Source organism: Ahaetulla prasina, chromosome 2 (genome assembly GCF_028640845.1).
Source record: "Ahaetulla prasina isolate Xishuangbanna chromosome 2, ASM2864084v1, whole genome shotgun sequence".
Lineage (NCBI taxonomy): Eukaryota > Metazoa > Chordata > Lepidosauria > Squamata > Colubridae > Ahaetulla > Ahaetulla prasina.
The window spans coordinates 10,655,998-10,668,301 of NC_080540.1; the positions used below are offsets into that span (position 1 = coordinate 10,655,998).

Here is a 12,304-nt window from a genome sequence, read left to right on the forward strand (position 1 = left end):
CACCAGGAAAGAGCTGAACGCACTAAGAGGACCGAACCCAGCAAAATTCAGGGCGGAACACAGCGATGGCCAGCTACACACCGCCCGCGCCATTTGACCCGTCCAAGGAGAAATGGGGGACATACATGACCCGTTTCGAGAGTTTCCTTGAGGCGAACGAACTGCAAGGAGTTCCAGACAACCGAAAAAGGGCGTATTTCTTGAGCCACTGCGGTCCCGAGGTCATCGACATCGCGGAAGCCCTGGCAGAGCCAACGCCGGTACAATCGGTATCGTGGCAAACGCTGCAGAATCTATTGAAGAACCATTTCGCGCCAACACCGTCCAAATATGTACGGCGTTTTGAATTCGGAGAGCGCAGACAGCAAGAGGGCGAATCCATCAGCGAATACATGGCCGCCCTGAGGAAAGCCTCCAAGGATTGTGGGTACCGAGATTTGGATGAGGAACTGTTAGAGCAACTCATCCGTGGGGTTAGAGACATTCGTTTGCGGAGGCGGCTGCTATCAAAAAGCAATCTAACGCTGGCAAACGCTCTGGACGAAGCCAGAGCTCATGAGATGTCCACCCAAGCAGCGGAAACCCTACAAAAGCCGCTCGCACCAATGGCGAGCGCAAAATCAACCCCGGTCCACAACGAAGAAATCCAGACCGAATCAGACGGCGAGGATGAGGAAGGAGTTTTCCACACCGGGAGAATGAGCAAAGAAGACCGGGATGAATGCGGAAGTTGCGGAGGGCAACACCAGCGTCAACAATGCAAGTTCAAGGACGCTACATGTCGGCGGTGCGAGAAGAAGGGGCACCTGGCTCAAGTCTGTCGAGCACCCCAACCTTCCCGCCGAAAATTCAAACCAACCAATCAGAGCGCGGGATCGGCAAGGCGACCCGTGATTGGTCAAAACAAAAAGGGCGCGAAGTCAAATCGAACGACCGTGATAGTGGGTCGTGCAGAAACCCGCGTAGAGAAGAAAATCTTCACAAAACCGAAAATCGAAGGAGTGCCGTGCCGACTGGAAGTGGACACAGGGTCAGCGATCACAATCATGTCCTGGGACACTTTTGCGAAAGCTTTGCCGAAAATCGCCAAACGCAAACTGCAAACACAGCGGCTAAAAGTTCAAGACTACCAAGGGAATCGCATCCCTGTTCGAGGGACAACCTCCGTCCGCGTCGAGTACGGACCACACAAGAAGACCCTGCCCATCACGATAGTCGAAGGGACCCTGCCAAGTTTGTTGGGACTAGACTGGTTCCGTGCGTTGGGCATGGGAGTGACTGGCATCTACAGAAATGACTTTAACCTAAAGGACACACTCATGGACGAATTCGAAGATGTTTTCAAGGACTGCCTGGGCAAGTACAAGGGGACCCCTATTTCTTTCAATTTAGACCCCCAGGTAGCCCCCATATGGTTAAAAGCAAGGAGGGTCCCTTTTGCCCTTAAACCCAAGATTGACAGGGAGATAGACAAACTCATCAGTCAGGGGATACTAGTGCCAGTCGATCACGCAAAGTGGGAGACGCCAATCGTCACCCCAGTGAAACCAGATGGGTCAGTTAGAATCTGCGCTGACTACAAGGCAACGTTAAACAAAGCCTTGCAAAAAAGCGCTTACCCGGTCCCCGTGGTGCAACATTTGCTGCACTCGCTGGGGCAAGGGCACGTTTTTGCCAAATTAGATTTGGCCCAAGCCTATCAACAACTGCCTGTAGACGCCAACACAGCCGAAGCCCAGACAATTGTGACTCACAGAGGTGCTTTCAAGTGTACCCGGTTACAGTTTGGGGTGAGTGTGGCACCTGGTCTATTTCAAAATTTAATGGAGCGACTTCTGCAAGGGCTCCCGGGGGTAGTCCCCTATTTTGATGATGTATTGGTATCAGCCGAAAATTTAGAAGAATTGGGGGAGCGTTTGAGAAAAGTTTTGGGCATTTTCCGGTCAGCTGGTCTAAAGGTTAAAGTGAACAAATGCCAAATAGGGGTAGAATCCGTAGAGTTCTTGGGCTACAGAATAGACAAGGAAGGAATCCACCCCACTGAGAGCAAGGTCAAGGCAATAAGAAAGGCTCCAGCGCCCAAAAACAAAACAGAGCTACAGGCATTCCTGGGTCTAGTGAACTTTTACGCGGTCTTTTTGAAAAATAAGGCAACCGTTGCCGAGCCGCTACATAAGTTACTGGGAAAGAATACTGTTTGGTCTTGGGGAAAGACGGAAGCTAGGGCTTTCGAAGCAGTAAAAAACCTACTCTCGAGCGATAGCTTACTGATCCAGTATCATAGCACAATGCCAGTGGTACTAGTTTGCAATGCTTCCCCTTACGGGGTGGGTGCTGTGCTCAGCCACAGGCTTCCAAATGGCACAGAAGCCCCAATAGCCTTCTACTCCAGAACGATGTCCTCGACAGAGAGGAACTATAGTCAGTTGGATAAGGAAGCTCTAGCTATAGTATCAGGGTAAAAAGTTTCACGAATAGGTTTTTGGTAGAGACTTTGAAATTGTTACAGACCACAGACCACTGTTAGGGTTACTGGCTGGCGATCGCCCAACGCCTGTGGCGCTTTCGCCCCGATTGACCCGATGGACTATCTTTTTAGCCGCCTACTCCTATAAACTGCGGCATCGGCCAGGAAAAGAGTTGGGGCATGCGGGCGCGGTAAGCAGATGCCCACTCCCAGGGGCGATCGAGACCCCACTCCGGGACGCCCATACTGTTAATTGACTCTCTGGACTCTGGCCCAGTCACGTCTAAGGAGGTGGCTCGGGCGTCATACCGACATTATTTTGAGAACTGTACTTGGTTGGGTACAAGAGGGTGGCCCGCTGCGCCGGGCGAGCGTTTTAAAGAGTTTGTAAAGAAACGTGGGGAACTTTCGGCTCAAGGGGGGTGCCTGCTATGGGGGGATCGAGTGGTGATCCCAGAGAAATTGAGGAAAAGGGTGTTGGATCTCCTCCACGAGGGTCACCCAGGGATCGTGAGGATGAAGGGTCTAGCGAGAAGCTATGTGTGGTGGCCTTTAATGGACTCGGAAATTGCTGAAAGGGTAGGGAAATGCCAGGCCTGCCAGGAGTCCAGACCGCTACCCCCAACGGCCCCGGTTCGGGAATGGGAGAGACCCCAAGGGCCCTGGTCTAGAATCCACATTGACTTTGCCGGCCCCTTCCACGGCCAAACCTTTCTGGTAGTAGTCGATGCCTACTCCAAATGGCTGGAAATCATTCTCATGAGATCCATGACAGCCGAGGCCGTGATCTCAGTCCTACGGCACCTATTTGTAACCCATGGGTTGCCCGACACGTTAGTATCCGATAACGGCCCGCAATTCACGGCAACCCAGTTTGAGGAGTACTTGGCAGAAGAGGGCATCCGGCATGCCCTCTCGGCGCCTTTCCACCCTGCGACGAATGGCCTTGCAGAGCGCTTCGTCCGGAGCGCAAAAGAGGCATTGTCCAGACTCAAGCCAGGCGACTGGCAAACAAAAATCGATGTTTTCCTGGCCGTCCAACACAGAACCCCCTGTGTCACAACCGGCAGAAGCCCAGCAGAATTATTAATGGGCCGAAAGCTCAGGTGCCCACTAGACCGTTTAAATCCAAACTATACACCGGAGGGTTACAAGGGGGGACTTGAAAGAACACGAGGGATGGACATAGGCGACCGAGTGTGGGCACACAACTATGGTGAAGGCCTGACCTGGGTAGCAGGAAAAATCCTAAACATAACAGGTCCAAAATCATACTTGGTGGAGATAAAAGACGGCCGGGTATGGAGGCGCCACATAGACCAAATAAGAAAACGCATAGCCGAACAATCCGAATTAGACGAAACAGGCCCTGACTATACGATGTTTGAATCCACAGCTGACTCAAACCCGGGGAAATCGCAGGACTTATCTGAGTTCCAGGAGGTCCAGCGACGCCAACAGGTTCCATTAGAAAACAGCAGGGACGACTCGGCAAATAATCCAGGGCCGGATGGCCTAGAGGAGGAGCTGAGAGGAGCAAACAGCCCCTCCAGTCAGCTCGACCCACTCCCAGGGAATGAATTGCGCAGGTCCGAAAGAGTCAGGAGACGCCCAGTCTATTTGCGTGATTACGTTGAAAAATAATATGTAAATATCATGTAAATATGGGTAAAGTGATTTCTGGGAGGGAAGGAGTGTAATGTATCTTTAAATGTTTTGGCGGGAAACAAGCACGTTGCTGATTGGTTGAAGCCGCCGGCTAAACTGTATTTAAGGAGAGGTTTTTCCCCAGCCCGGTTGCTGGGTTCATCATATATTAAAGAGCTATTGTCACTACCCTGGTCTCCTGCCTCGTTACTGCCCAGACTTAACAGTCAGAACCTGCTGAAACCCACCTCTGATTCCATTCCATTCTCCTTCTTCTTCCCCTTCTCCCTTTCCTTCCAACAACAGGTTGCCCCAATCTGAACAACTTTGGCCAGTATACATGAGCAATGCAAAGAATAAATATCTTCTGTGTTAAAACAACTCACTATAGTTGTAAGAGAAAGCAATCACTGAGAATAAAAAAGCAGATGTGCCTGAGAAACACCTCCAAAGGCTCTGTCAACCCTGAAAGGAGCCTGGCTGAAGCCATCTTGGAGGCTCCAGGGTTGCCACACACCGGTGGGCAGAGGGAAATAATTAGATGGGGTTTTGTAGCCAAAACAATAAAGTTTTCCTGTGGGAACCAAGGAGATTTGCACAGGTGGCTGGCCAGAGGAGGAGACAGTAACCAAGCGACCGGCCAGCATTTGGATTGGACCACGTGACCAGTGATTGGGGGCGGGGAAAGGAAAATCTTTTACTTTAATCAGGTGAAAGCCGCGGGAAACCTCAGAGTTGGCTTTCACCAGTTTGTGCCAATAGGATGTATCCGATAAATCGTTCTTTTAGGAACTTGCCGGCCTCAGAGTTTTGTTTTCTGTGGGTGCTTTACTTGGAATGCTGACGAGCCCACTGAAAGAAAATAGATACCTCTGTACTAAAAACAGGAACCTGAAAAAAGGCACCCAGCCAGGGGTGAAATGTAAAATTTGTTACTACTGGTTCTGTGGGCGTGGCTTGGTGGGGAGGTAATGTGATAAGGGCCGTGATAGCTCAGGCTGGAAGAAGCCTGTTATTAGAACACAGCAGCCTGCAATTACTGCAGGTTCAAGCCCGGCCCAAGGTTGACTCAGCCTTCCATCCTTTATAAGGTAGGTAAAATGAGGACCCAGATTGTTGGGGGGGCAATAAGTTGACTTTGTAAAAAAAATATACAAATAGAATGAGACTATTGCCTTATACACTATAAGCCGCCCTGAGTCTTCGGAGAAGGGCGGGATATAAATGTAAACAAAAAAAAAATGTGATTGGGTGGGCGTGGCCAATTTTTTAAAAACATTTTTTCTACAGCCTCTTCAGCCAAAGAGGTTGTAGAAAAAAATGCTTTTAAAAGGCTCCTCTGACGACCTCAGCTGAGTTGCCTGATCATCAGAGGCTTTTCTTTTCTTTTAAAAGCATTTTTTTTGCCTTTAAAAGAAAAAAAAAGCCTCTGAAAGTCAGGCAACGCAGCTGGGATAGCCAGAGGAGCCTTTTAAAAGCATTTTTTCTACAACCTCTTTGGCCAAAGAAAAAATGCTTTTAAAAGTAAAAAAAAAAAAAAAACTCTGATGATCAAGTGGCTCAGCTGGGCATGGGGGAGGGGAGAGGTATTTTTGCTACCGGTTCTCCGAACCACCCGCCGCCATTGCTACCGGATCGGGCAATCCGGTCCGAACCAGGAGTATTTCACCCCTGCACCCGGCTCTAAGGAAGGCTGACCTGTGATGGCATCAAGAGAAACGGGGCCCATGCGCTTGCGACCAGAAAGTCCATAAAGGTTGAACTTGTATTTGCGAGATGGAACCAGATGGGGGATGGTGATCTCACGCAAATCTCCTTCCACTGGAATCGCCTGGGGCTGGCCCTCAGCGTCCTTGTACTGAATTGCGAAAGAGTCAAAGCGCCCCGTGGGGACAGTCCAGAACAGATGGACAGAATTGCTAGTGATCTCTGAAGCAGAGAGCTCCCCTAGGCTGGGAGGAATCACGGGGTCCTGTGGATCGGGTGTTGCTAGGAGAGAAAGGAAGAAGGGTTGATCAATTTTTGGGTGAGTTAAAAGTTCCGAACTTTGAAAAAAAAGGCGTCGTACGGGTAGTCCTTGACCTATGATGGTAATTGAGCCCAACGTTTCTTTTGCTTAACGAGAAATACGTTAAGTGTATTTTGCCCCATTTTACGACTTTTCTTGCCAGTTGTTAAGCGAATCACTGCGGTTGTTCAGTTTAGTGGCAACACATTTGTTAAGTGAATTTGGCTTCCCCATTGGCTTGGCTTATCAAAACATCGCAAGAAATGGCAATGTGACCCTGGGACACTGCAATGGTCATAAATATGAGTCAGTTGCCTAGGGTCTGAATTTGAATCATGTGACCTTAGGAATGACATAACAGTGTTCGCTGTTGTAAGTTGAGGACTATCTGTATATTAGAAGCAGAACCAGTGATGGCTCTAGTAACCGCCCTATAATATCCACTCTTGATATCACCAGCTTTCTGGGGCAGCCATTATTTAGACCTTTAATAAAGGAATCACAATACAGCACAGGTGGTCCTCGACTTACGACCATCATTGAGGCCAAAATTTCTGTTGTTAAGCAAGACATTTATTAAGTGAATTTTACCCCATTTTATGACCTTTCTTGCCTCAGTTGTTAAGCAAATCAATGCCGCTGATAAATTAGTCGGCTGTTGTTTAATCTGGCTTCCCATTGGCTTGGCTTATCAAAACATCGCAAGAAATGGCAATGTGACCCTGGGACACTGCAATGGTCATAAATATGAGTCAGTTGCCTAGGGTCTGAATTTGAATCATGTGACCTTAGGAATGACATAACAGTGTTCGCTGTTGTAAGTTGAGGACTATCTGTATATTAGAAGCAGAACCAGTGATGGCTCTAGTAACCGCCCTATAATATCCACTCTTGATATCACCAGCTTTCTGGGGCAGCCATTATTTAGACCTTTAATAAAGGAATCACAATACAGCACAGGTGGTCCTCGACTTACGACCATCATTGAGGCCAAAATTTCTGTTGTTAAGCAAGACATTTATTAAGTGAATTTTACCCCATTTTATGACCTTTCTTGCCTCAGTTGTTAAGCAAATCAATGCCGCTGATAAATTAGTCGGCTGTTAAGCGAATCTGGCTTCCCCATTGACTTAGCTTGTCAGATGGTCGCAAAAGGAGATCACATGATCTTTGGACACAGCCACTGTCACAAACATAACCCAGTTGCCAAACGTCTGACTTCTGATCATGTGGTCATGGGGATGCTGGAAAGATCGTAACCAGTGGTGAAATTCAACTGGTTCTATCCGGATCGCACGATCCGGTAGCGCTGGCAGCGGGAGGCTCCGCTCAGCCGCTTGGATGTCATCACGTCCTGTTTTTGACCCTCTGCGCATGCACAGAGCCTGCATGTGCGGCCGTTCACATTTGCGAACTGGTAGCGCTCACATTTGTGAACTGGTAGCACTTACATTTGCGAACCAGTAGTGCTCACATTTGTGAACTGGCAGCACTCACATTTGCAAACCGGTAGCGAAGGTAAGGGAATACCACCCCTGGTTGTAACTGAGAAAAACGGTCTTAAGTCACTTTTTTCAGTTCCGTTGCAACTTTGAACGGTCACTAAATGAACTATTGTAACTCGAGGACTACCTGTATCACATCAACCTTAACCTCCCCGCCCCCCCCCCCCCAAAATATGGATGTTTTTAGAAACTGACTGATTTCAAAGTTATTAAAAGAGGCTTCCCTTGCTGACCTGTGTTGGCATCGACAGAAACGGGTCCAAAACGCTTACGACCAGAGACTCCATAGAGATTAAACTTATATCTGCGGGCGGGAGTCAGGTTGGGGAGGACGACTTGGTAAGTGTTCCCTTCCACGGGGACAGCTTGGGGCTTGCCATGCATGTCCTTGTATTGGATCATAAAAGAGTCAAAACTCCCAGAGTGGACTGTCCACGAGAGAACTGCAGAATTGTGGGTAATGTTGGAAACAGAAAGCTCTCCCAAGCTGGGCTGAACCAGTGGTGTCGTGCCTAACGGGGCTGAAAAAGAGAGAAGACATAAAGGAGGATAAAGATACAATTGAACCAGGCGTGGGCTCCTGGGGGTTCGGCAGGGATTCTCTAGACAAGGATCGATGAGGTTCGGCGAACCTACAAATGCCACCCCTGCCTGGCCACACCAAACCCACGTCCACCCCTCCCACCCCGCCCCACCCCTCCCACCCCGCCCCACCCCTTCCAGGAATTCCACGCAACCCGTTCATCATTCCAGGTAAGTGCAGGTGCCACACTGAGGTTCTGGGAGGGCAAAAAATGGGCCTACTTCCAGAAGTCTGGAAATGTTCCAGCCTCTGGGCCACCAGACCCTGGGCGAAGCTGTTTTTACCCTCCCGGAGGCTCAAGGAAAGCCTCCGGAGCCTGGGGAGGGTGAAAAACACCCTCCTCCCGCTGTGGTGCAGGCGGCCGACTACGCCACACCCACCATGACCATGCCCACCCAGCAATGGGGCAGCGAACCCGTTGCTAAAGGATCTGAAGCTCACCCCTGAACTGAATGTAAGAATGAATGGAAACAAGATATTTCACGGCTGTTACTAGATATGAGGGTTACAGGGACTCCTCCACTTAGGGCCAAAACGGAGTAGAAAATTTCTATTGCTAAGTGAGACCCCGTTTTTTTGCCCCCATTTTACAACCTTTCCTGCCACAAGTTGTTAAGTCAATCACTGCCAATCATAAGTCAGTAACATGGTTAAATGAATCTGGTTTCCTCACAGATATCTGGCTCTGATGGACTGGTGCCATAAAAATAACCTGGTTTTTGAATGTTAACAAACAGAGACCATTATTGATTTTAGCCATACTCCACTTTGTACCAAGGCTGCAGCTGTGGCAGTGGTGAATGGTATTAAGTATCTAGGGTACAGATAACTAACAATCTGACTTGGTCTCCTCATACCTCATAAATCAGCAGAAAACTGGCAAGAATTTAAAAAGTTCAGGTTGACTCATATGTACAAGAGTTACTATCAAAGCAATCCAATATGTGTTAGGAAAAAAAAATATTTTGTGCTACAGTAATACTGTCTCTAGGGAAAATAAAAGGAGGAATTTTCCATGTAGAAAATTAAAATTATAATGCAATATCTGAAAAATGTGTCCAGCTACATTGACTCCTAAAGCTGACCTGTGGTGGCATTGATGGACAGGGGCCTGGAGCGTTTGCGCCCAGAGACTCCGTAGAGGTTGAATTTGTATTTGTGAGAAGGAACCAGGTTGGTCACTGTGACTTCAAGGGAGTCTCCCTCCACAGGTAACGCTTGAGGTTGGCCATCTGCATCCTTGTACTGGACCAGGAAGGAGTCAAAGCTCCCAGTGGGGACGGTCCATTGGAGATGGGCAGAATCAGTTGTGACGTCTAGGACCGAGAGCTCCCCTAGGCTGGGTTGGATGGGAACTGCTTCCCTGGACCCTGTGATGTGGAGGTAAAGAATTGTTACAATTGTGTTGATGTTCTGGATGCCATTGAGCAGCAAATATACTATTTCTGAGGAAACCAATAGTGTAATGTAGTGTACTGTACTGTAGTAGAATAGAATGGATAGGAATAGGAATAGGAATAGGAATAGAATAGAATAGAATAGAATAGAATAGAATAGAATAGAATAGAATAGAATAGAATACTTTATTGGCCATTTGATTGGACACACAAGGAAATTTGTCTCCGGTGCCTAAGCTCTCAGTGTACATACAAACAACAAAGTAATATAATCATAAGATACCAATAGAAGAAGGCAGTAGAAAAGATGAGAAGGACAATAGTAATACAGCCATACTACATGATGTTACAATATTTTAAAATCTCCCAGGCAGAATGTCTGCTGAAGCTCACCAGTGGTAGCATCAATGGAGAGCGGGCTGGTGTGTTTGTCCCTGTAAATTCCATAGAGGTTGAACTTGTATCTGTGGGAAGGAACCAGGTTGGTCACTGTGACTTCAGTGGAGTCACCCTCCACAGGCAACTCTTGGGGTTGGCCAGCTGCATCCTTGTACTGGATTAGGAAGGAATCAAAGCTCCCAGTGGGGATGGTCCAACGGAGACGGACAGAATTGTTTGTGACATCAAGGACAGAGAGCTCCCCTAGGGTAGGTTGGACAGGAATTGGTTCCTCTGCATCCGAAGGTGGGTCTAAATCAGATAAAGAGACCAGCCACAAAAGTCAAATCGTTTAGTGTAATTCTTCAAGCATGCTAAGAAAAATTAAGTAAGGCAGCAATGTGTTTAAATAAACAGGAGGCTTCACGCAAAGGGCTGGGAGAAGATCAGTAGTGAAATCCAGCCGGATCTATTTGGCTCACGCAAACTGGTAGTGCTGGCGGCAGGAGGCTCCTGTTGTGTCTCGTCCAATCTCACCTCAGCCGGGGTCTTCTTATCTGCTTCCGAACACGGAAGAAGAAATACCTCCAGCCCCCAGCCCTGGCTCCATGCCCAGACAGGCTGAAGAAGAAGAAATACCTCCAGCCCCCAGCTCTGGCTCCATGCCCAGGCAAACAGAGCAACTAGACCCCTCCCCCTCCTCCACAGCATGTGAGCCTGAGGAAGGTTTATTACCAACAGCTGCCGACTGAGTGACCTCGTCAGAAGACTTGATAGGCGGAGGCAACAGAAGGAAGGGAGGGGCAGACCTGGATAAGTGCTGAGTCATGGAGCCACACCCCATGGCCTATATAAAGGATCTGCTTTCTGGCATTCTCTGAGTCGGGCAAAGTCTAAACATATCTTGCTGAAGTCACTTTCTGGTTTCCTGCCTGCCTTGAGGACTTTGCTAGGACTTTGGCAGAGCTGCAGAGGCACACCTGATTCGGATTTCCCTGACCCGGCCGTCAGCGGAGGAGTGGGACACGACAGCTCCGTCCACCCACCAGGATGTTATTACATCCTGTTTTTTACCCTCTGCGCACGCACAGAAGAGACACATGCACACATAGTGCATGTGTGCTCTCGCATGCTTCCGTTCCCCAACCGGTAGCGAAGGTAAATGGATTTCACTGCTGGAGAAGATGCTTCCATATTTAGAGGAAGGGATGAAGAACCCCTAGGAAATGATATCAGACTGATCATTTGTAAGGAAGAAAATCCCCACTTACGTGTCATTGTATAATCAGGGGAGAAAAAAAACCCATAAAAAGAGAACTTAAAACTTTATACTTGGTCTGACTACTTTGATTAAAGAAAAGAACATAAGTACTTTTGTTTCCACATAGAGACTGCTTCTGAACTTTGTGCTTGATGTGGGAAAAAATGAAGATTTGACTTTGGGTTTTACCAATTAGACCAGAGTCCTCAGACATTTTAAGCAGGGGACCAATACACAGTCCCTCAGACTTTTTGGGGGGCAGACCAGCTGGGTCGGCATGGCTAGGTTGTCATGTGACTGGGTGGACGTGATTAGGTTGTCATGTGACTGGGTGGCCGTGGCCAATTTAGCAATCCGTTAAACAATACTCAGCAGCCCCCTTTTCTATTCTTGGAAGAAAAGGCTGCGCAGCTGAGGCGGAAAGAACCGGAGCTACACTCAGCAGCTCGCATGAGAAGGCATGAGTGAGGCGGCTGCTGCTCTCGCCAGTAACTGAGCCCACCGTGCCAATTTGCACCAGCGAGAGCAGCTTCAGGAAACACCCAGGAAGGGCTCTGATGCTGCGAACTCCCACGTGCTCCCCTCACAGGCCAGGCTGGCTTCAGGAAACACCCAGGAAGGGCTCCAATGCCACGGTGTCCCGCACGCTCCCCTACCTCCCTGCGCACTTCAGTCCACCCACCGCCAGTATCATCCCTCCGCCTGCTTGCTCTCCCCCACCCACCCACCCTTCAGTCGATGCCCTTCCCATTGTGAGCAGCGATGAGCAGAAGTATGCAGAAGTGCGTCTAGAATCTGCAACGTATATATAAGGCCGACGGCTGGAGGCGGGACGATGAGGGTGGTGGGAAAAGCCAGCCACGCAAGGAGTGGCTGGAAGGCGAGGGGCGGGGCTTAATCCCACCAATGCGTGGGCCGGATACATTGTGTCAGCGGGCCGTATCCGGCCTGCAGGCTGTACTTTAAAGACCCCTGAATTAGATTGATCTTTATAGAAATGGCTTGCCTTGTTCGTATTATTATGAAAAAGCAAAAAGTTGTGATCTGATGTTAATGAC

General features: G+C 48.8%; 1 protein-coding gene across 6 annotated transcripts in view; it reads right to left on the reverse strand.

Moving 5' to 3' along the window:
- The window catches only part of TNXB (tenascin XB), a 153,634-nt gene that overhangs the window by 45,466 nt on the left and 95,864 nt on the right, over positions 1-12,304 (reverse strand). For 5 of the 6 annotated variants that reach the window (XM_058173620.1, XM_058173618.1, XM_058173617.1 and 2 more), the window contains 4 exons: positions 10,001-10,297; positions 9,296-9,580; positions 7,861-8,148; positions 5,813-6,103 (listed from right to left, as the gene is read on the reverse strand). In XM_058173620.1, the coding sequence (XP_058029603.1) occupies positions 5,813-6,103; positions 7,861-8,148; positions 9,296-9,580; positions 10,001-10,297 (1,161 nt within the window). The remainder of the gene's footprint in view (positions 1-5,812; positions 6,104-7,860; positions 8,149-9,295; positions 9,581-10,000; positions 10,298-12,304) is intronic. The other variant, XM_058173619.1, reaches the window with a different exon arrangement.